The 24,433-nt window shown below is 36.7% G+C and overlaps 4 protein-coding genes across 8 annotated transcripts; 2 read left to right on the top strand and 2 right to left on the bottom strand.

The window, feature by feature from the left end:
- The first annotated feature begins 214 nt into the window (after window positions 1-214).
- Window positions 215-4,157, top strand: LOC110747293 (Chaperone DnaJ-domain superfamily protein). Its single transcript, XM_021947490.2, has 3 exons — window positions 215-636; window positions 2,520-2,588; window positions 3,474-4,157. The coding sequence occupies exons 1-3, from the start codon at window positions 328-330 to the stop codon at window positions 4,086-4,088; spliced, it is 993 nt and encodes a 330-aa protein (XP_021803182.2). The 5' UTR covers window positions 215-327; the 3' UTR covers window positions 4,089-4,157.
- Window positions 4,158-4,382: 225 nt separating this feature from the next.
- LOC110747294 (Methyltransferase-related protein) lies at window positions 4,383-5,102 on the bottom strand. Its single transcript, XM_021947491.2, has 2 exons — window positions 4,784-5,102; window positions 4,383-4,698 (listed from the first exon to the last, which is right to left on the bottom strand). The coding sequence occupies exons 1-2, from the start codon at window positions 4,940-4,942 to the stop codon at window positions 4,606-4,608; spliced, it is 252 nt and encodes an 83-aa protein (XP_021803183.2). The 5' UTR covers window positions 4,943-5,102; the 3' UTR covers window positions 4,383-4,605.
- A 7,383-nt stretch (window positions 5,103-12,485) lies between these two features.
- On the top strand, window positions 12,486-18,110 carry LOC110748748 (glutamate dehydrogenase 1). 4 transcript variants are annotated; one of them, XM_088243924.1, is made up of 10 exons: window positions 12,486-12,729; window positions 15,607-15,735; window positions 15,904-16,017; window positions 16,149-16,370; window positions 16,492-16,566; window positions 16,659-16,775; window positions 16,873-17,123; window positions 17,231-17,306; window positions 17,405-17,491; window positions 17,577-18,110. In XM_088243924.1, the coding sequence occupies exons 2-10, from the start codon at window positions 15,628-15,630 to the stop codon at window positions 17,760-17,762; spliced, it is 1,236 nt and encodes a 411-aa protein (XP_088100050.1). In that variant the 5' UTR covers window positions 12,486-12,729; window positions 15,607-15,627; the 3' UTR covers window positions 17,763-18,110. The 4 variants fall into 4 exon arrangements, with proteins under 4 accessions (XP_088100050.1, XP_088100048.1, XP_088100049.1 ...); XM_088243922.1 differs by having other exon boundaries at window positions 15,582-15,735; XM_088243923.1 differs by having other exon boundaries at window positions 15,579-15,735.
- Window positions 18,111-19,088: 978 nt separating this feature from the next.
- Window positions 19,089-22,079, bottom strand: LOC110760576 (chromatin-remodeling complex subunit). 2 transcript variants are annotated; one of them, XM_021962877.2, is made up of 4 exons: window positions 21,714-22,079; window positions 20,118-20,414; window positions 19,787-19,854; window positions 19,089-19,484 (listed from the first exon to the last, which is right to left on the bottom strand). In XM_021962877.2, exons 2-4 carry the CDS (start codon window positions 20,290-20,292, stop codon window positions 19,353-19,355), a joined length of 375 nt encoding a protein of 124 aa, XP_021818569.1. In that variant the 5' UTR covers window positions 20,293-20,414; window positions 21,714-22,079; the 3' UTR covers window positions 19,089-19,352. The 2 variants fall into 2 exon arrangements, with proteins under 2 accessions (XP_021818569.1, XP_021818568.1); XM_021962876.2 differs by having other exon boundaries at window positions 20,118-20,311; window positions 21,714-22,066.
- Between the last annotated feature and the right edge of the window lie 2,354 nt (window positions 22,080-24,433).

Raw genomic sequence — 24,433 nt, 5'->3', positions numbered from 1 at the left:
TATTATCTTTTTTCATTCTGAAAACTCATCATCCAATCCGATCAAATTGATATTGTATTGGATTGAATTGAATTGGATTTAAACTTCTCATGTGATCGGATTGGATTGGAAAAATTATAATCCAATCTATATTTAATTGAATACAAATTGGTAAAATTGTATTGGTTTTAAACCGATGTACACCCTACTTTAAATATGGTCTCTTTTTGGTTTTTCTTTAACTCCACTGATAAGGTGCTATTAGACAAAATTCAGTTAGAAAATGGACTGAATCGCAAAATCGAAGACGAAAGTAGGTAGTAGCCGTATATACATGAACGAAGGATAATGGTGGCGCAGCAGCTCCTGGTGGGTCCCATCCCCATCAGCGGCGGCGATGGCAGCCCCGGTGCCGTTGGCTTCTATTCTAATTTCAGCCAATTGTTTTCCCTACCATGTCATTTTCAGCGTAGAAGAAGAGGGAGAACCCGTACTCGCCGGTGGACCCCACAATCAACGTCATCATCGTGGTCGTCGTCGTCATCATCATCATGGGCCATGATTAACGGCCAGCAGACCCACTACGGCGTGCTGGGCCTCACACGCCATGCCACCTCCGCCGAAATCAAGAGGGCTTATCGCCTTCTCGCTCGTAAGGTACTCGCACACTCATTCATTTGCCCCTAATTTCGTGGTTAGCCTCTGTTTTTCTTTAATTAGTTTTTTGGTTGGTTCCTAAGAAACCCTAGAGGTCACCCTGTAAAGTTCTGCAGTTTTGCAACATTAAAGATTCATTGTATTTTAGGAATAAAAATTTATTATTTTTTTATTTGTGATTGGAACTTGATAGCATTTCCAAAGAATCTGTGGTACAGAAGTATACATTTGTAGTGATAAATAATTTATAGAATCATATCTTATAAGACATAAAATAAAATGAATTTGTAGAAGGATAATTGAATGCTAATTACCTGATGCTTGGATTTGTTACTGATAAAATTAACTTTACCCTTGGTGGAGATGATGATGCTTATGAAGGGTTGGAGTCCTCAAGGGTTCATTAGAGCCTCTTTACAAGGATTATAAGGGATGTGAGGTCCCTAGCCAAATAATTAACAGGTGTTTTGAGCTTGTTGGAGTATATCAAACATAGTTCTACTCTGTAGTGCTCGAGAATTTCACAACATGCTGAGAGTAATGTGTTCTCAGAGGATTCCCCCTTGTGATTTAGCAATAACATTTAAATAGATCAGCTTGGGAGGGTACAGAGATGCATTCACACACATTGGATAAAATTTCATATTTATGTTCTATTTTCTTGTAGTGGGGGAAAACATAGTGTTTCGTTTGTATTGTACTTCTCTGTTCTCTTTTTTGTTAAATTTCCCATTAAGTCTTGCATAGATGTATATCATTATGGTGATGAATAGATTTTAAGAGGCATTGATGCAGTTGGGCTAGTTCTTTTAGCCTTTTCTCCCAAACCCTTTATCAGGTTGATCCCTGGGGAATGAACTCCCTTTGACATTAGGTGGTGTTTGGTTTCTGGAATGAAATGTAATTCAGATTTGGTATAATGGAATCTAGGTAAGTGAACTTTGGAGAGAGTTCGAGAGTTGATAAGATAACTGAAAATTGGTAAAGATTGCAATTGGTATTATTTCACGTTTCGGGGGATTGACAGTTGATGGGAATGTCCATTGCATTCCAAAGTTTAATCCAATAAACCAAACACTGTCTTATAGTTAGCATTATAAATGAAAGAAGAGGTCTTGTGTCCCATGTTACATCTATGAGGAAGAAGGGGAGAAAAGAAGTGCAGCCATTTTCAACACATTGATTTTCAGTGTATTGAGTCTATTGACTACTTATGGAACTTATATTCACTTGTGTTGGACAATTTTGGGGTACTTTCAACTTCATTACTTGAAAAATGTGTGAGAGAAATATAATATATCTTTCCTATTGTGAAATATGTTTGTAGTTATTTCATTATGTTTATTCCATGAGGGAAACTAAAGGACACACACACGTATGCAGACACAATCAGTCACACAGATACACACCCACAACCTATCGAAGATATTCCTTCCCTTCTCCAACTTATATAGTAGAACCATGACGGACGTTGTCTCGTCAAACACTGACATGTATGACATGTGCTTTTTCTGATTTGGTTGCTTAAAGCTGTTGCTAAAACGTGTTCAAATTCACCAATTTCATTTGGATTCATGGATTCTGTATTTGTTTGTGTATGCTGTATTGCTTATTAATGATTGCAAGGTATGATATAATGGAATGCACGTGTGTGTTGGCATATAATTTTCTTTAGTGACTGGTAAATGCCTGAGGCACTGACATCCTTGGTTTGTTGTGATATGTTGACACTTGGATTTGTGGATATAACCATAATATTTTCTTCCCTACTGCATTCAACCGGTTAGGAGGTCTCACAGAAATTGATTTTCGAGCAATTTATGGACTTTATAAGGCAGAGGCTAACAGTTAAGAACTTATGTGTTCTTGCATATCTATTGCAGTATCATCCTGATGTTAGCAAAGATTCTCAAGCTGAAGAGGTGTTCAAGAGTATCCGACAGGCATATGAGGTGAGTAGTTACTAATAGTTTTTTTTTTTTTTTTTTCATATCGGTAACCTTTTTGCTTTTGTAATCTGATATTATAAATTATCCCTCTTTGTTACTGGACCTCAGTGAAATGTCTAATATGCCCAGATCATTTTTAAGGAACTTTAGGATGGTATGTCATTGTACACTACCCTAAGTTGTTTTCTAATTTTAATCAGTTTCTTTCTTTTATTATTCATCTTCTTTCTCAGCCAATCCATTCTCTTCCTCTACACCCGAACCCTCTCTCTTCCCACCCCCAACTTCCATCATGTTACAGATGCAATTGCCTTCTATTTACCAATAGATGCTTTTATATGAATGTAAAATTGGAAATCTCTTGTAACTGGAGAAGAAGAAAAAAAGGAAACCTCTTTTGATCTGTTGAGAAGGCCACTCTGTCTCCTTAGCATCTATATTTAATTGATGTTGAAGTAAATCACTGCCTCTTTTTACTCCTGACTTTCCTGCTTCCTGAGCAGTTCTTTCTTCCTTTTCGTAATTTACTAATAACTGCTTTCCTTAAAGTTTGAAATCTAATTTCTATTATGACCATTCTGTCTCTATCTCATATGTTTTCTAATTTAGCTAGAGGTAAATTGTTTAAATAGCTCTAAGAAAATGTAATTTCCAATACCTGACTGTTTCTTTTTGAATTCCCTGGAACCACAAATGAATTAGGAGAACAAGCAGATCAACCTTGGTTATCGACATAAGCGTCTTGTATCCATGACTAGAGCTGTTATCATGATAGAATGTCTAAGCAGAGCATTTTCTTTTCCGTAAACGTCTTTTTTTCCTTTTTTTCCTATTTTGTTCATGTTCAGTAGACGCAATGACTGAACCCTTCATGTCACTTATGAACAGATTCTATCTAATGAAGCAACCAGGACTCAGTATGACCAAGAACTTAAATTTCAAAAGGACACTGGCAGGAAATATAGTGGAAAATGGAGCTACAGCCCTGAATTTGAAGATGGAGTAAGGATCTATAAGTGGGCTGAAGTGAGGCAGAAAATGCAACGGGAGAGGCATTGGGAACGCTATAATGTCAATGAAGAAAGTTCATCATATGGTAAAACTGATGAAGCAACTGAAGAAGGAGAGGCAGTGCAAGAGAGAGGTTCCTTCAGTGAAGTCCTTAGATCTGCCTTTATATCTCTGTTCTTGTTGCAGACATTTGGATCCCGTTTATCTCTCACTTTTAGTAGCCTGATGGCCTTATTTGACAGGAAGTTGGATGCTGGATATAAGATTGGTTATGTAATTGCATGGGTTTTAGGTGGGAGAGGTGGTATCTTGCTCACTTTGTGCCTGTCGTTTGCAAGTTGGGTTTGTGGAAAAACCAGCAGCAATATAGTTGCTCTGGTGGTGGTAGCCATGTGGGTTGGCTCAAACCTTGCAAGATTTGCACCACTTCCACAAGGTGCTCTGCTTACTCTCCTGTATATGTCTATTAAGCTACAAGTTGATTTGAACTAAAACCGCGGCTGTAACGCGAATGTGTTCTATCTGCTTTTTTCTTTTAATGGTTAAAGAAGGTGTTGTACATATGTTGTATTATTGACTACAATCCATTACATATGTTGTTCACTGCAAAAGAATGAAGATGAGAAATTCATGTTCTTTTAGACCAGGAGTATGCCATGGGCAAATCTTTGTGGACTAAATCACCATTCTGTACCAATATTTTTGTTTTGTCAAAGTAGATTTAAAAGAAAGGAGTTGGTCTGCTTAGCTGCACCAATCAGTTGCCACCCAATTTCCCCCAAAGAATGTGCAAATTTGATCATTCTTTTCTGGTAAATGAAAATTGACACTACATTTGCAGAATGGTAACTCATATATTTTTCTCTCTAACCAAGCACAATCATCAACTCCTTCGTCCCTCCCCGTGAAAAATAAAAGAAAATAGAAGAAAATAAATCAAGAAGATTTGCATGTTTTTGCAGTAATATACCCTTCATTAAAAGAAATTAAAGAAACCATTTACAACTGGCTAACGAGTTTTGACTTGCTCTTGTTTCATCTTCCTCCACAAGTATCTCCCACTGGCCATGTCAACAAGTACCCAGAAGACATTCTGTGTCATCTGAAATTCAATTCACCAACATTAACAAAAAGACACAGATAATTATATTACTTGAAGAAGAAAAAGAAGAAGGAAATAAGCATACCATTCTCAAATTGAACTCTTCTTTTTTGGTTGGTATATTTTCATCAGTAGAATCCTGTGAGTTAATGTCAGTTCCGGGAGAAGAACGAACCGTCCTCCATGCACAATATCCTGCAAGAATCGCTGAAAAGAACACCAAGATGAACCTCAGAGGACACATTTGGTTTTGCTTTCTGGAAATCAGCACCAGAGAGAGAGAGAGAGAGAGAGAGAGAGAGAGATTGGATGATGAAGCTCTTACACCCAAAAAAAAAAAAAAAAAACAAGACCTATTAGTTGTGTTTTCTAAGGAAGATGGGGAATAAATAAAGACAGCCAAAAGAACGAAAGCCTTTACTTTTTTAAGGTTGAAATTAATTTATATGAGAATGAGAAAGCGCGTAGCTGGTAATAGAAGTTTTCTTGTGCAGGTTGCTTTCAGACTTGGTGTACATTTCATAATTCGTTGAATATAATTGGTCAACGGTAGGTGGCTGGCTTATCAACTGCTCCTATTCTTAGTCAACGTTTTCCAAGACATACAGATACAGATGAGAAAGGTGCGCTCCACTATCTCAAAAATAAATTAAATGCAAAATAAAATACAACAAAAATAATAATAACTCTCAAACTATTCCTCCTATATTCAATTATTGATGATTTCAAAACACATGCATAAGTTCTTATAAACTCTATAAATACTCTTCTTCTCAATTTGGCATTTTAAACAACTTTTTTTTTTAATGCGGACCTCCAAATGGAAACAAAATAATAATTAAAAAAAACTAATACTATTTTCAATATAATTAAAATATTAAAATAAAATAACATCAAAACTAAAAGTATTCACCGAAAACAAAACACCCAGCCACCCATCATCTGGTCGCCCTGGCCAGTGGCCTTTGCACCACAACAAGCCCAACTATAGACACCTCCTTTGTACGATCTCTCTCTCTCTCTGTTGGAGCATAAATTTTCGGGTCCTCCAACAAGTAGTCTTGTATTGTAATCAATGTCTAGAAGTAAAACACTGTCTTTGTCACATCCCGGGATCAGCTCCGCCGTAGCACGATATTGTCCGCTTTGGGCTCCCCCTCTCTGGCCCTCACGGTTTTGTTTTTGGGAGCTCACGACCAACTTCCCAGTGGGTCACCCATCCTGGGATTGCTCTAGCCCCCAACTCGCTTAACTTCGGAGTTCCCATGACTCCGAAGCAAGTGAACTCCCAAGAAGCCTCGTGCTAGATGGAGGCGGACATGTACATATAAGGTACATCACCCCCTCTCCGTTGGTCGATGTGGGATCTTACAATCCACCCCCCTTAAGGGCCCGACGTCCTCGTCGGCACACTCGCACCACACAGCAGAATGGCTCTGATACCAAATTGTCACATCCCGGGATCGGCTCCGTCGTAGCACGATATTGTCCGCTTTGGGCCCCCCTCTGGGGCCCTCACGGTTTTGTTTTTGGGAGCTCACGACCAACTTCCCAGTGGGTCACCCATCCTGGGATTGCTCTAGCCCCCAACTCGCTTAACTTCGGAGTTCCCGTGACTCCGAAGCAAGTGAACTCCCAAGAAGCCTCGTGCTAGATGGAGGCGGGCATGTACATATAAGGCACATCACCCCCTCTCCGTTAGTCGATGTGGGATCTTACAGTCTTTGCTTGCCAACAATGAGAGAAGAGCGGATACATGCAAGAAAACACTTTTTTTTTTTTTTTTGGGTAAAAAGAAAACACTTTGACATTCAAGTCAGTAGGTATTCAAGAAGAATTTTAGAATAATATTGTACATTTTTCCCCTTGTGTTGGTGGATTAATTGGCCTTATGGTTGCATTTGAGTCTTGGACTCCAAGTCTAATATTACTTGGTTTTTTCCATGATGCACAATCACTCTATCATAGGCATGATAGTGAGTGATCATGTAGGCTTTATCATGTTGCATGAAATATACTAGTCTTTGATCATGGGCATATGACATGCTTGCCTTGGTAGGTCTTGGCCATCAAGTCCCACTAATTTAGTGATTTCATTCATGCGTGACCATGGACAAAAAATAGGAGAACATGTCTCTTGATTGTAGTTCAACTTCCCCGAATTTAGGGTGCTAGTGGATTAATATATTGTGGAGTAATTTTTGCTCCCACACATGTCTCATTTTCTCTCTCCGAACACATTTTGTTATCGAGTGTGTTAGAGAGAAAATAATTGTTGTACAAGTTCGTTTCATGTATTTATAAAGGTGTCAAGTAAGATAATAAACTTTAACTAATGAATATGATGAAGTAATATTTGTCGTGGAATTTAGAACTTGTTTATACCATATCTGATCGAGCCCATTCGGCAAGGACATCACCAGGAAATGTGGCAGCCCCCTGTCGAAGAACCTCATCGGGCCTCGCTTGCCGAAGATGTCCCACACCGAACCTGATTGACACGTCAGCTTGTTACTACAATTCAAGATGACATCTGCCTTCGACAAGGTAATTAGGACAACTACCTTCAGTCACACAAGTTGTCATCCTAGTCTTCCCTATGCGCACTTGTCGCACCGCTCAAACCTAGGTACATGTGTCAACATACCAAGTGATGCCAACTATCCCACATCGAAGAAATCACACAAGGTGCCTCCCACTTTTCCCTTATAAATAGGGCACATGCCTAATGCACTAGGTATAATAGTAATTTGGCACGCGTACTGTTATTTTGTCAAATTATCACTAGTAATCACACTTGTGCTAACTTAAGCATCTAAGTGCCTTTGGCCGATGTCAAGGTCTTTATCTTTTCTTTGCTTTTTTACAGATCCAGACCCATCCTGTCGAAGGACGTCTCCGACCGAAGGCATCCATACTTCTAAGTTGGTTCCATTTTTGGATATCAATAGTTTGGCGTCTTATGTGGGAATCGTAACTTAACTTCCCATTCTTCTACCAGTCAAGTTGCATTCTTCACTCTTCATTAAGTTTCGCATCCCTGAAAGCACTCCTCTTGACATACCAAGCAAAACAAGTCTAGCTCCACCACCCCACACACCCAATTCTAAGGCCTCTTAGAAGCAAACGGCAATTGATGCTGGTTTCAGACCAAACTCGACAAGTTCTTAATGGACTTGGCCAAGATTCAAGAACATAACAACCATCTCCGTCGTCGAAATGTCGATCTAGAGGCTAATTACTATTGATGTCCGAAAATGGACTCAACTTAGAAGTGGGCCTGCCTTCGGTCACGTGGGTCCTGTGTCAGGAATAGAGTGAATCTACAAAAGAGGGAGAGAACAAGTGTGAAGACCATGAGCACCGTTGTGGTACTGGTCGAAGGCTCTTTGATGCTTAAGTTAGCTTAAGGATAAGGTATGTAAGTAATTGGACAGAGTAAGAGTACAAGTGTCGAATTACTCTTACTTGGTGCATTGGGGCAAGAGTCATATTTATAGAAGTAAAGTGGGGAGCATACTTGGTTAGTATTTCGATGTGGGACTATAAATTTTGCCCGAGGGGCTGCCACGTGTCCTTGAATGAAAGTAGCATGACATGTGCCTTCGTTGGGCCCGATCAGCAAGTTAGACTGACGAAGGCTGATCCCTTGCAAATGGTCGGTGTGAGGCCTAGTGGTTGGGCTAGGCCATGTAGGCCTTTACTTGTGGGCCATTCATCCTTCGTATCCTAGTTGAGAGGGTCCGATCATATATGGTATAAACAATTACCAAGTCCCCACCCAGAAGTTCAACGAGGCTCAACGACAGTTATAGAAGCAACAAGAACACTTCATCCCGCTCCAACAGGGCCTTGAGAAGTCCATTCAACTTCAACATGTTCAGTCCCTTCAAAGCGCACATATGCCCAATCGTCATGCTAAAGGGAAAGGACTCACAACGCCGAACTCACTACATCAAGGCACACAATACAAACTAATTTAATAGCCTCTATAATTAACTTATGAAAATTCCCATTTGGGGTAAAAGAATAAATAAATAAGAGTTAATGTACATGGGAAAGCCTTCCATAATGAACAAAATTTCATCCGCATCTATTTTTCTTGTTTGTTCTCCCTCATCCGTCCCTTCTTCCTTCCTCCAATCATGCGTGCATTGGGCCTAATACACATAAATATATTTGGATATCGACCAGCCCAAAACATTGGATATATTTTGAAGGATCAAATCAAGGATCCAAATTTTGCAAAGGAAAATGCTAGAGGCACCAACTTTGGGCACCAACTTGCTCACCAACTCTCTAATAGAGCGTGGGACCCATTGTATTGGCGGGCTCCACCTCTATTAGAGAGTTGGTGAGAAAGTTGGTGCCTCTAGCACCACCCTTTTGCAAATGAGAGCATTGTTTGTTTCTATGGGCTCGTCATTGTTTTAGTAATCTCAGCTTCATGGGTCCTTTTGCTTTCCCTCCCATTTGAATATCTTCGGTTCTTTAAGTTTTAAATGCAATGATTAAAAGTATGTCTCCTCCGTAAGTATAAGTATAAAGGATGGCAAAAACTTTAGGTTTTTTGTTTAGTGAAAAAGAATCTGGACAAGTGCTACTCCGAATGGATGGAATCTATTATATCTTGAGCCCATAGTGGAGGTGGTAGTTTGTCCTACACTCTGAGAAGGATTTCCATCACAGATTCTCCAAAGATTCCATTATCATCACCAACATTTTGGCCTCATTCTACGTATCATTCATTAATCTATATCTATATATATAAAGCAAAAGGTAGAAAATTTTGAAACATTCAAAATACTAGAAAATGACATTGGTTAATGCAAACATTAAGAATTGAAATTATTAATTAAATGAGGATAATATGGTAAATTCACACCTTTTCATATTAAAAAATTTTAAAATTAAAAGAAAAATCAAATAATGGATCCTCCTTTTAAGGAACACAACTACCCATTATCTTTTTTTAATTCTAAAATAAATTTAATTTTTTTTTTTAAAAAGCCTCTCGCAGCCGCTAAAGCGCATGCGGAGAGGCTAGTATATATAAAGCAAAAAGCAGAGAATTATAAAACATTCAAAATACCAAAAACTGCTCTTGGTTAATGCAAACATTAAAAATTGAAATTATTAATTAAATGAGGATAATATGGTAAATTCACACTTTTTCATATTAAATAAAATTAAAATTAAAAGACAAATCAGATAATGGATCATATGTTTATGGAACACAACTACCCATTATCTTTTTTAATTCTAAAATAAATTTTAATTTTTTTTTAAAAAGACCTCTCACAAACGCGAAAGCGCGTGCAGAGAGATTAATATATATATATATATATATTCTTTTCAGGTTATTTTTGTAATTCCCTGTCCACTTTTTTCAGTTTCGTTTGCCATTATAAAAGGAAAATAGATAATAAAAAGAAAAGAAACACCCTTTTTGGACAGCAAAAGTTGCTTTTTGATTCCATCAACTTGGGATATAAGTAGCTTCTGACCCTATACATGAAGAATCGAATTCCCTGTTTTTGACTCCAATTGAAATCAAATCTCTTCTCAACGTAAAATTAAAGCTATTTGCACAAGCGATATTAGAAAAAAGAGAGAATCAAATACAAGACAAGACAATTAAATTAAATATTAATGCATAGTGAAATAAGGTATTTGCAAATGCATGAGGTAAGTAAACATGTTTATACAGCCTAGCCCTAGAGAGAGTTCGTGTAAGCAACAAGCTTCTTTTGGATATGTAGATAGGGGCATATATAGTAGCCAAGTAGGGCTTAGTGGGCGTGGTAATGCATGCCTTCCTTTTTGCCTTGTTTTATCTCTTTTTTTATCACTTTGTACTATACTAGTTTGGTGTAGTGGAGTCCAACCTCTCAGCCTCCATTCCATTGGCTTCACATGTCCTTCTTTTTATGGGAAAAACTAGAGCATTTCATTCCCTGATTCTAATGCTTTATACCTAGTAACACCCACTTTGTATATATGGATTTAGTCAAGTTGGTTACAGCAGATGTGCTCCCCACTTTGCATCAGAATTCGAATCCTCTTCTCCGTAGTTTAAATTAGATTAAATATGTATTTGTCTTATGTTAAAGTTTATTGAAAATTAGTCAATGAAGCTATATGACTATACTTTTATTTATAAACGACTATAGAAATGGTATAAGTACCAAAAAAACAAATTTAATCATTAGATTTTAAGTTAACAACCTTATAACTAGCCTACCTGTTAAAAAATTCATGATTCCGCCCATAACCAGGGAAGGCTCCACATAGACACCTTCCTTGTTGAGTAAGATATGAATAAATCAAAAGGATAGCTAGGAGATAGGCCATGCATTGTCTATCAAAAGTAATCAATTGTGGCAAACATATTTTAATTTTAGACAATATGCAAAATTGTATTTAAAATATGTATTATAATTATTAATATTGAATCATACTTTTAGTTTTACTGCAATGTGGATGTGCTCAAGATACAATGCGTACTCAAGCTATGCGTATGAAACATCAATTTCTTCCCCATAAGTTACATAAAATTTCATTTAAGGTTCGAGGTGTCCAAATTTTGATGTTTATGATATATATTTTAGATTATTATAAATAAACCCAATCCTAGGCATGTATTTATAAAAAAACCCACACACTATTTAAACATAGAAACACACCCAAAATCAACAATTGTATATTTTTTGGGTGTGTTTATAAATGAGTTTTGAGTGTGTGTAATGATGGGTTTTGGGTGTGTTTATAAAGTGTTTTGGGTGTTGGGTTTTTTTATAATTTCAGCCCCCATTTTGGGTGTTTTAGTGAAACCCCCTATATATTTACATCATATTTCACTAAGGTTCATTACGATTGAGATGTCTATCAATTATTAAAGGGCTCTTTTTTGTTGTTTTTTGGTCTCATAATTCAATCATCATAGTGAATTAACCAGGTTAAATTAATTGGTTAATAGATAACTAGAAAGGAGATTCTTTTGATCATTAAATTGTCGTGATTTGAATTAAGAAATGTGTTCATCATGCTTTGCTTTATTGATTGAACTTGCCATGTTTTGTATCCTTTCAGCTCATATCTCTCTCTCTCTCTCTCTCTCTCTCTCTCTCTCTATATATATATATATATATATATATATATATATATATATATATTTTGTTTAGTTAATTAGTGTTAACTTAGAATTATTGTAGAAGTTTTCAATGTGGGTTTTGCGTCGGATTCACTTACCTCTAGATGCATTCGCACTTTGCACCTAGCTAGCTCCTTCCATCTCTCTCTCTCTCTCTCTCTCTCTCTCTCTCTCATACGCTTTAGTTAAGGGATCCTTCAAACAAACTTATTTGATAGACATCCTTGTACGCCTCACTACGCATTGTATTTCGATAATCCAAATAGTCTAAGTTTTAGATATTCTCTCAAAAATCACTTGAATTCGAAATTAATTATAAAAAAATTCGTAGAAGGAGGACTGTATATATACATTGATAACTAAGATTAATATTGTGTGGAAATTAATTAATGAGTGGGGGGGTGGTGTAGGAATCTGAGAGGTACAAAATCCCACAGGTAGGAGAGAGAGAGAGCATCGTATATATTCCACCCAATTCTCTTATATTCTTATGACACAATTAATCATCACCGTTTTTTGCACTTTCCACAGACTGCAGATAGAAAGATAGACTGTGTCTTCTTCTTTATATATATACACACACACAGAAAATTCTGAAGTAGAATATGAGATTCTTCTGTTTCCGTAGGTAGAGAATTGGATTCTACTTTTTGTCCAAATTTCAATTCCCTTATTATTGGTTTTTGCTCCATATATACACACACACACACATATTCCTTCACATATGATCTCCAACAAGTTCAACTCTCTCTCTCTCTCTCTTGAGTTCAGTTGAAGCACACATACCTACCTAATAATATTGGATTGAATTCAGCTGCCGCTGAATTTTGGGCTCATCCTTCTTCTCTCTATATCTCTCTCTTAACTAATAAACCACTGTGAGTAGACTTTAAATTTATTCATATTCTACATCCTTTATTGTCTCTCTCAATTCTACACTATCATCTCTCACACAATTGTTTCCAAATTTTGCTTTCTTATTTGGTTTTCTCTTATATCTATATATAAATATAGATATATATATATATATATATATATATATATATATATATATATATATATATATATAGATGTTATGTGCACATGCAAATATCCAAGAAGTTGAGGATCGATCCCTCATCATCATCATTATCAATTTCGAGCTTTCCTTAATTAACAAGTAACACTAATTACATGCACGTAAGCATCCATCTTCCGATCTTGCTTCATGTGTCATGGACATGGAATGAGAGTATACACACTTCATTTTTATTTTCTACCTCCTTTCAAGTTTCCAAAATAGTTATGAACATATCCGTTCAATAACGCTAAGTTTGAGGGTAATGAAGAGTCATCTCTCCTCTCACCCAATTTCTCGTCAGGTATATACTAAGTCTTAAAGAAAACTTCAAATGCGTGCAATTACCTGTGAACCATACAATTAAGTATATCAACTGAATATTATGTACGCAGTCAAAATTTACACTTCACCTCTTTTGTTATCACTTGATCACATGTGCCGGCTTTCAAATGGATTTAGTTTTACATTAGTTCTGCTATATTGACAATTTATATAGTGATCGTATTTTCTTCACACATACAATACGAGGGACATGTAAACTATGAAAAGTTTTATACTGACAATTTATTCTTCTCAAAAATCTTCGCAATAATTTTTTTTTTAATTTGGCTGGATTTGTAAAATTTATTACGTCAAGAGAGAAAATGGGAGGGATATTTTTCTAATTTCACTAAACTGGAGCAAAAGGTTCGTTTCACATTATACTTTGTTTTTCATGCATTGGTATGAACTAAGTGACAAAAAAGTTGACATACAAAGAAGCTACCGACCCAAGTCTTCTTAAAATTATTAAAAAAATAAAATTGAAAAAAAGAAAGAAAAAGGAAAATTGATGTTGAAAAAGAGCTGAGAGATACTGACTCCCCTAAAGCAGGAAAGGTTAGACCAATAATGAAGATGAGTCCGCTATTCAATTAAATCACTAATTAAGGTGTTTCTTCTTTAATTATTTTATTTCTGGTATTTAATTCAAAAGTTTATACATGAACCGCTCCAAAGGGCAGTGCCCTTAACAGGTATTAAGAGCATCTACAATCGTGCTCTCTATTTTTCAGTTAAAATTTAGTTAAAAACACACAAAAATTATTTTGGGGGCTCTCTATAAAATTTCAACTTCAATCATACTCAATAGTTTAGGGAGTCATAAATGCTAGAATTATATTTTTATTCAACATAAATGGTTAATCTCTATGAAAAAATAATATAAAAATAGACAATATTGATTAGAGGTTTTAAAATATTCATTAAATATAGTACCATTAAATTATAGGGAGCCACTAGGAGTTCATTCTCTCTTCTCATATTTAGGAGCTCCTATTTTAGGAGCTGAGCATGGTTAGAGGTGAGTTTTCTTACTTTCACCCTAAATTTTATCTAAGGAGGTGATTTAGGGAGTCCAACAGTTTGTGGATGCTCTAAAATACGTATACCTAGCTAGCTAGCTAGCTAAGTAGAGACTAGAGTATAATAATATATATTTAAATTTAAATACTGCACATATTGATTTTTAAAGAAAGAGGGGGTGGCTTTGCTATTTCCACAAAAGTCTCAGAAGTTTTTTTTTTTTTTTTAAATTAATTTTTTTGGCTCATGGAATCATATGCTTTTTTAAGCTTTTAGCTGATTATCTGCAACTGGAAGCTACTTTTTTTCCATATGCAACATTCATAGGAAGGTAGGTTGGCCAGGCTTACATATATTTAGGTCAAAAACATGAACCACATGCCCTTGTCTATCACATTTTTCTTTACTTTTTTTGGTCTGATTTTGTTCATACACATGTATACAAACAGTTTTTTTTTTTTTTTTGGGTCTGATTTTAGAGTTAGGGTTATTTTTGGCTGAAAACAGTTTCTACAGACCCTTTGCCTTTTGCTTTATTGGACAGAAGATGCTTATAACTTTGATAGATCAAAATAATACCCAATATCACTTCATCATTTTCCAGGTTTCCCTCTCCTTTTTGGTTTGTTGGCTTTTTGGTTTTTGGACATTGGGATTATGTTTCTAAATCTAATCAGGGTTTTTAAAAATTATTCCTCAAGTCAAGCACATTTTGTCGTCTTTTTTTTGTGTGTGGAAATATTAATGTTATGAATTACAAATCAGAATCCAGTAGATCAACATCATCAATATTGGTTTATTTAGTCACTACTCACTAGTTGCAAATTTTCTAGTGGTATCACTCTCACAAGTCATTCAGTCAACTTTAATTATAATCTCACTTCAGGGGCTCCACTTTCTTTAAATTTATATATGATGTCTTTCTTCTTCTTCTTTTTTTCCTTTTTTTCAATAGTTTGATTTCATTTTGGATACAAGCGGGGAGATTCGAACTTAGATGCAGAGTGGAGAGCACATCCGCTCTAGCCAACTTGGCTAAGTTAGCTAATTAAGTTGGCATTAATGTTGTACATGATGCTATGGTTGAATAGCACCATTGTTAAATGCAGATGTTTATGATAAGAAAAGCCATCTTGAATTGATGCACCAAAGCACATTAAATTATTTGTAAGCTACAAGAGTTTTATAGAAAATCTGATTTCCTCTATTTCTTATTTTATTTTCTGCCTTTGATCATCTTGTGCATTTTATTTGTTCGATGTGAACTTCGACGAATTCTTGTAGAGTGCAAATAAATTGATGTATTTTTTTCATCTATCTAAGCAGGCACTGAATAATTGTTAGTATTTAGCTTCTCAGACTCAGATTCAAGATGAACGCATTGGTGGCAACCAACAGAAACTTCAAGTTGGCAGCTCGGCTTTTGGGATTGGACTCCAAGCTTGAGAGAAGTTTACTAATACCATTTAGGGAAATCAAGGTAATTATAAATATATTACCTTTCTAAATGTATAATCTAATTAGACTCGTGTCTCTCTCCTCTAGTGGTTGATAAAGCTCAGTTGTTTACTTAGTTTAGGAGTGTGCATCGGTTCGAAACCAATATAATTTGGTCATTTGATTTTTGGTTTTGGAACTATTTTGACAGGTTGAGTGCACCATACCAAAAGATGATGGGAGTTTGGCTTCATTTGTTGGGTTCAGGGTTCAACATGACAATGCCAGAGGCCCCATGAAGGGAGGAATTAGATATCACCCAGAGGTAATCTTTTGTATGACATACCAATTTTTTTTTTTCAGATATATTAGTAACACTTTTTTTTTTCTATTTTGTGTAAGAATATTTATGAATATGTATATAATATGTGTTTTATGGATGGAAAATGAATGTAGGTCGACCCAGATGAGGTGAATGCTCTAGCACAGCTAATGACGTGGAAGACGGCGGTGGCTAACATCCCATACGGTGGTGCCAAAGGTGGGATAGGATGTGATCCAGGGGAGTTGAGTGTTTCAGAACTAGAACGGCTCACCAGAGTTTTCACCCAAAAGATACATGATCTTATAGGCATCCACACTGATGTTCCAGCACCAGATATGGGGACGGGTCCACAGGTTCACCATCCCACATTTTCCTTTCCGTACTTTACAAGACTAAATTTTATCAACTTGAATTTCAGACTGACTTTTATCAATTTTCCCTTCTTCTTTTTTTCGTTTTTCGGTGTCTAAACAGACCATGGCATGGATCTTAGATGAGTACTCAAAATTTCATGGCTACTCGCCTGCCGTAGTGACTGGAAAACCTACTGTGAGTATATATGTTGGTGAACAAGTGCCTACCACATTCTTCTCTTTGCTAAAATCATCATGTTGGCTCATATTGTCTCTTGTGTAAATTAGGATCTTGGTGGATCTCTGGGAAGAGATGCAGCAACGGGAAGAGGAGTGCTTTTCGCAACAGAGGCTTTACTCAATGAGCATGGAAAGAGCATCTCCGGACAACGGTTCATTATCCAGGTGCACTTCTACACAACACTAGGCTCCTAGTCAATTAATCACATCTCTAAACTGAAATGAATTGAAGAATTGAATGGTATATTTGCATCAATCTCAGGGTTTTGGGAATGTGGGCTCCTGGGCTGCCCAACTCATCCATGAGAGTGGTGGCAAAATAGTTGCAGTGAGTGATATCAGTGGAGCCGTAAAGAACAGCAAAGGACTAGACATTCCAAGCCTACTCAACCATGTGAAAGAGAAGAGGGGTGTCAAGGGGTTCCATGGTGGGGACCCAATAGATCCCACCTCAATATTGGTTGAAGACTGTGACATTCTCATTCCAGCAGCCCTGGGAGGTGTCATCAACAGGTACTACTTTAAACTTTAGAAATATTGGAAACATCAAGATTTTTTGCCAGCATCCATGATGAAAGCTTAGAGCATGGATATAACCTAAATGTTGTTCTTGATTGAAGGGAAAATGCAAATGACATAAAAGCCAAGTTTATCATTGAAGCAGCTAATCACCCCACTGACCCCGAGGCCGATGAGGTTAGTGCTTAATTGCCTGATAATTAAAGTTACAGAGGCAGGGAACAGTTAAGCAAGTAATCTTTGGTTAATAATGATTATACTCTCTTAAATTGCAGATCTTATCAAAGAAAGGTGTTGTAATTCTTCCCGATATATATGCAAACTCTGGAGGAGTTACTGTTAGTTACTTTGAGTGGGTACAGGTATCATACATCTTATTCAACTCTGAACAACATTCTAACTTTAGCAAATATAGTTTTACTAAATTTGGTGGGTTTTGCGGTGCAGAACATCCAAGGTTTCTTGTGGGATGAAGAAAAGGTGAACAATGAGCTGAGGACTTACATGACCAAAGGCTTCAAAGATGTGAAGGAGATGTGCAAAACCCACAACTGTGACCTCCGGATGGGAGCCTTCACGCTTGGAGTTAACCGCGTTGCAAGGGCAACTGTCCTCCGAGGGTGGGAAGCCTAACCCTGAGCTGATCGGGACCTGCCACTTTGAATAAATATGAGGAATCTCATGAGGCTCCTCCTATTCATGTTTACTGATGTGGTATTGCTATTGTTGCATGGGAATAACTTGAACAATAGTTTCCTTAATATTTTTGGGTTGCATCAATATGCTTCCGAGTTTTATGAGTTCCGTAAATTTCATTAGTTTCATTTTATTTGGTTACATAAGTTGTAACGACAAGGTCCTAATCCCTAAGGACCTAAATGTTGTTGTCCTTCATAAGGGTAGACACAACATTGGCTTACATTGATCAATGATGTATTGTGTGATTCTGTCATTTCAAAACAAGCAGTTGCTTTCTGTTCCTCCTTTAGCATCAAATTGGTAAATAGTAAGGGCTGGTTTGGGGTTGCTTAACTTAAAAAATAAGCAGCTTTAAAAAAAAGTTTTGGAGATTTGGGTGTTTGGTAAAACAAAAATAAGTTGCTTATTTAATAAGTTGCTGTCATTCAAAGCTGAAAAACAGAAGCAGGTGGGGAGCTGCTTCTGAAAACTGCTGCGAGGAGAAGCATGCGGAGGTTTAAATGAAAATTTCAAATTGCCCATATTGCCCTTATTTGTTTCACACAATTACATGTTATATCCTCATCATCCCGAGTTCGAACCTCCCAAGTGTCGTTCCTTTTTTATTTTCTGGATTGCTTGCCTCATCCTCTCTCTGCAACTTCCTCCCCTTCCTCAACCCGTCAAAGCTACCATCTCAACCCAAAACCTCACCAACCCACCTCCCTATTTTACAGACCCAGAATATCTTCTTTCCCTCCAACTAAAAAAAACCCCAAGCGTCATCGCCAAACCCAAATACCAAATATCTCCATTGAGTTTTTTTTTTCTTTTTGTGTGGGAAAAGTGTAAATTATAATTAAGATTCTTTTTAAAAAAAATTGTAAGTGTATTGAACTTCCTTGTGTTTTACAAATAAATAAATAAATAAATAACACTTTTGTATTATGCCCTTTTTGGTCATTATACACTCTCACAGCACTTCTAAAAAAAAGTTTACCAAACGCTATGACACTGCTTTTTTTACTCACAGCACTTTTACAAATACGAATTACCAAACACCTAGCTGCTTCACTTCACAGCTGTTTATTCTCACAGCACAGCAGAAGCAGTTTTTTTAAAAAGCGCAGCAATACCAAACTAAGCCTAAGAGTCCTAATAACAAGCAGCCCAAGTTGATTACTCTAAAATCTCCCTTTCCCCCTGACCCTGAAATTAGATATCATGAAGATGAGAGAGAGGGAGAGAGATCAAAGAATATTCTAGTATTTGACATTCAGGTCCACTTTGCATCATTACCTCATTATTTTTATTACTAAATTTGAAATAATACTACTCATATTACACATCAAAAATAAACTTGGGAACAGGAAAATGCCAAACTATGATATACACTAGTGTATCTCTGATATTATTTAAATTATTAATACTTCAAGGCAAATTTCCTTAAGCATACATACCACAGTTACAATATTTCCAGTTTCAAGGATAATTGAAGCTGAGAAAAAGTGAATCCCGCCTTGAGAAGCTGAAAAGTACCAAATGTTACTTCAAAACCACAGCAGCATTTCTGAGAGCCAGATATCTTTGGACATATTCATTGGGGAGAGATCTTATGAGCTTGAAGATATCAGCATTGGCATAGCGGAGGCCGGTCCTTGGATCATAGTAAGGTGCCTGCATGGTGCACAGAAGCAGATCATTCATCATTCTCCACTGAATAGATAACGAAATTGGTAATATGAATAGAAAAGCTTTGGACATTTTAATATTCAATATATTAGTTAACATCAATAGGAATGTGTCATAGAAATTCTCCTTGGAACCTTTGATCAGATCACTAACTATACAGCGAGGAAACATAACAGGCAACATATGAATGTCTGGCTGGAGCTCAACTCAGCCAAGTTTCATCTATTACTAAAAGGCTGTGCACAAGTACAGGAGGTATCCGTATCTTCACAAAAATTTCACAATACCTCGTATCCTGTTATATCACAAATTCTCTTGCATGGATGCATAGAGGGCGGCAACTCTATATTAACATCTGCAAGCATGGGACATTTGAAAAAAAAAGAAAAATGAGAACACTTGCCATTAGTATGCTTAAAATACTAAGCTAAAATAAATATGGTTTCTATACAAACTAGAAAATTTCTTATGCGCTATTAAAGCCATACTAACGGTCACAGTTAATTCAAAATAGCAAAGAGGGATACCATCTTGAGCACTAGATTTTCAGTTTGAATAACAACTAATGTAAGGGGGTAAAAGTGAAAGCTTGAAGTTAACTATATAAGTATTACTTACAATTGGGTTCATTGGGTGGGTAATTCTGGTAATTCTCGGCCTGAATGATCTGCTTGAGGTGTTTCCAGTGTCTCCCTCTTGATTGGCCTTTTGGGTACTTCTCGTACATCTGAATCCGCTTGAAGCTCAAGTGGGTTGGCAACACCAGCTCTGCATGAACCACCTCGGGCTCCATATTTGTACTTGTAAAATCTCTATGCCAAAATTGATAAAGAGCAAAATTATTTCCTGACCCCAAAGTTACAGAACCACGTCCACTCCAATCAACAGTGGGGCTGAGTTGGATCGATCAACTCCCTGAGTTAACTCGTCAAAGTTAACCAAGCCAACACTCAAAATTAAAGATCTGGAATGTTGTCTTCTTCTTGTTTGTTAACAAATAATAAATATCTTTTTGGATGATATACTGTATAAGACCATAGTTTATTCGCTAAAATTGTCAATTGAAGCCTTTCAGGTTTGAAGAGCAAAGGCAGATAAACATAATTCATTAACTCTATTTTTTATAGTCAGTATTGGGGATTTGAAGAAAGTCCCCCCCTAATTCAGCTTGTGTAAGATCCACTACGTTTTTTATGCATTCGTTGATTCTTTCCTTTTACACTGATGGTATAGCCTTGAGATATAAGAAACAGAACATTGAGAAATAGTAACATACATCTTGGAAAGAGTATACAAAACCCACACTCAAAATAAATAAATAAATAGATAATTAGTGTTGGAATAACAGTAGTATTAAAACCATACCAATAAAGAGAGTTTTTTTGGTAAAAAGACCCACAAAACAGAAAAACTAAACCTGCATCTCATGCATACACAGAAATGAGAGAAAGTAAAATGATCGTAAGGGATAAAATGACAAGATCATCTGGTAAGACAAAGAAATCCAAGGTTAAGGGTTACTGGCTAAGATTAACAAAAGGAAACCTCCATGTTTGCAACTATTGGTTTCGGATTTGCAGCAACAAAGAACCAGAGTATAAAGTCAAACAAAACAAACAAAAAGGAAAATTCGAATATGATTTAATTTACTTGGAATCCTTGCAGGTTGAAACCTTAAACAAGAATTGCAAGCAGAAAATCCTGTCGACGCTAGGCATGGCATACAAAGCTCAACCATACATACCATAAACAATAATCTCAACCAATCATATCATAACAAAACAGCAGTGTGCTCTTATCCTTTATCAACTTTTGGTTTGATTAAAAACATGCATGTACAAATATCAATACAATTGGAATAAGCAGTAGGGATTACACTCTCCAGTATACAGATATGCAATTAGAAAGTAAATAGAATTATAAACTCAACTAATACAGGCTTGATAATAAAACTTCTGCCAAAGAGAGAACAAAAAAAACTATAATAGCAATATCCATTCACTAAAACTCTGCTACAATGAAAATCTACTCTTTACCTAGGTTCTCATACCTATAATATCCAACTAAAACTGCCCCAACCCAATTCATGAAATCTCAAATACTTTGGTCCCAACAAACTTAGGAATCCATGAAAGCATCAAAGATACAACGGTAGAATAAAAAAGGAAGAAATATACTTTTTTCAATTAAAAATCTAGGACCCGTTTTGTATACCTGCGGTGCGATGCTGCAATGAATTTGCTTTGGTTCAGAATCAGAACCCAATTTTGAACCAGCGTGAGGTGGCCGGAAACGTCGACGGCGACGGTGGCAGCGGCTGCCGAAACTTCCCGTCGTTCCAGCAGCCAATCCTTGAGTTTTTGAGCTGTGAAAATGACTAGGCTAGAAAGAGGACGTCGAGAGGAAGATTTTGGGACCGGTCTCGCCTGAAACGGTGGCCGGAGTTGGGAGAAATCGCCGGCCAAAGTGCGCGAAGAGAGAGAATCGCGAGAGGAGAGAAAAATACAAGGATAGAATCTGATAAGGTATTTAAATTTGGGAAATAGCTCAAAATGCCACCCTTTTTATAATTTTAACTGAAAATACCACCCCTCCCCTAAAATTTTAAAACTATCACCTATAAATATAGGGAGCTGATTTTCCCACTCCCTTTTTCTCAACTTACACTCCCTTTTATTTTTTAATACTTTTTAATTAATTTTGCTCTTTTTTGTTCTTCCTCTTTCCTATTTTATCCTTGATGACATGGCAAGTGAGCACTTTGGAGAGATGCTGATGTGTGAAAAATAATAATAAAGAATTCCTTAAAAATAATTTTTTTAAACCAAAAAAATATATCCCAAACCCACCCACCCTCTGGTTATCTTCTCTCCTACACACCCACCCTTCCGTCTTCTCTCTCCCCATCTCTGTTTCCCCTCTTTCTTCGACCAAAAAAACCAAGCCCAGCAAATCAACTGTTTATTGCCCTGTGATTCGTGAAGGTCTAAACAGCCAACACAGAAGCTCCAATGGCAAAGGCTCGAAGGACCTTTTTTATTTCCTTCCTCAATTTTTGTTAGCTTCTCCTCCAGAAACATAACCAAAATCCAATAACATCAATCATCTATATACTGGTAGCTATAGCTAAGATCTTTATACCTTTTCTATCCCTCTCTTTCTCTGTTTCTCTCTTTCCCCCTCTTTCTTCAACCACCAAATCCAGATCCGGGGTTTTTTTAAAAAGAGTTTTGGGGTTTGAGTGTGGCTTGGCTATCGGGCGTTTGGGGCTGTAAGGTCGTTTGTGGTTATGGGTGCGTTGGGGCAGCGATGGCTATCGGTGGGTGGGTGGCTGTGTGGGGTTGGGTTGAGATGGGAGGAGGAGTAGGGGGTTGACGAAGAGAGGGGGAGAGAGAGGGGGCTGTTGCTGGGGAAAATATTTTGTTTGTTTTTAAAATAATAATTTTAAAGAACTCATCCATCCGTTGAAAATGGGGTGTAAGTAAATTAAGTTTTAAAAGATAATAATAATATAAAAGTGAAGTAAAAATAAATTAATGTAGGTAAGGGTATAATAGGAATGAGAAAAAACTAAAAAAAACAAAATTGATTAAAAAATATTTTAAAATAAAAGGGAGTGTAAGTGGAGAAAATGGGAGTGGGAAAATCAGCTCCCTAAATATATTTTTATTGTTTACTAATTGCACACATATCACTTTTGCAGAAATTTTGTTTTCTCTCTATCGCCCCTCTCACTCTCTCTATTGCGCAACTCTCTCTATCCTCGTTGCTCAGGTCTCACTCTCTCTTCGGTCAGCTCTCACTCTCTTTTCTCTCTTTCACCATTGTGGGAAGCTCTAGGCCTCTCTTGCGCAGCTCTCTCTCGTGTAGCTCTCTCTCTCTCTCTCTCTCTGTGACGCAGTGGTCTTCCTCTTCCATCATTCACCTGCAAAAGGTACTATTCATCATCAATTTGAATTGGTTTAGGAGTTTCTCTGAAGTTGGTTTTGGGTTTATGGGTTTCTATCAAATTAGTTTATGGATTTCTTCGAAATTGGTTTAGGTTTAGGGGTATCTCTGAAATTGGTTTAGAGTTTAGGGGTTTCTTTGAAATTGTTTGATTCTGATGATTCCTTGTTTGAAACATTGAATGGGTTTGTTTTTTGTGGATTGATTCTTCCGTTTGATTTGGGATTCTGTTGTTTTGCTGTTGTTATTGATGTTTTAGTGCTGTTTTTTGCTATCGTATTGCCAATTTAGTGGTTTTGCATTGGCATTTTAGTGCTGTTGTATTGCTAGTTTATTATGGTTTTAATGGTTTTGGGGATTTATGCAATTGAAGTCTGTGTTTCCTATTTGTTTTTTTTTTTTCATCCAAAGAAGGGAAATTATATGTGTCATTTATAGTCTCTATATTACCTAATTTGTGGCATCCAATGCTTAGAAATTCCAGTAGGTCATTCTTCAAGATATTGAAATATATTAGAATGACAACATATACATCTGTGTATATATGTTTATTGTGAAATTACATATGGAGTAGAAAGCCATTATTTGGATCTGTAAAAGTGGTATAAAAGCAAGTATCAAAACATTGAGGGAAGTGGAATTTGACAGGGGCCTCAACGTTTGCACTTCATATTATGCTTATAGTATTTATGTTCCTTGCATATGAGCATGGGCCTAATGGGCAACCCATGTAAAACATCTTGTCTTCTGTCTTCTGTCTCTTCTCTCCCCTCTTTCCGGGTTTATTATGTTATTCAAATGGGAACAGATTGGTGGGAAAGCAAATGTGATATTCATGGCCAAATTATGGGAAACTTGGCCAACAAGTTGAACAAAGTATGACAGGACCCGACCCAAATTCCACTTTGGAATCCGAGTCGAACCTTATGTGTGTTCGACACCTGGCAGATGCCGGGCACAAATGACCTAATTGCCCTTCTAGTCAA

Source organism: Prunus avium, chromosome 7 (genome assembly GCF_965620075.1).
Source record: "Prunus avium chromosome 7, drPruAviu1.hap1.1, whole genome shotgun sequence".
NCBI classification, from domain to species: Eukaryota; Viridiplantae; Streptophyta; class Magnoliopsida; order Rosales; family Rosaceae; genus Prunus; species Prunus avium.
The sequence above is the reverse complement of the archived record's forward strand: the minus strand, read 5'-3'. Positions and strand labels throughout refer to the sequence as shown.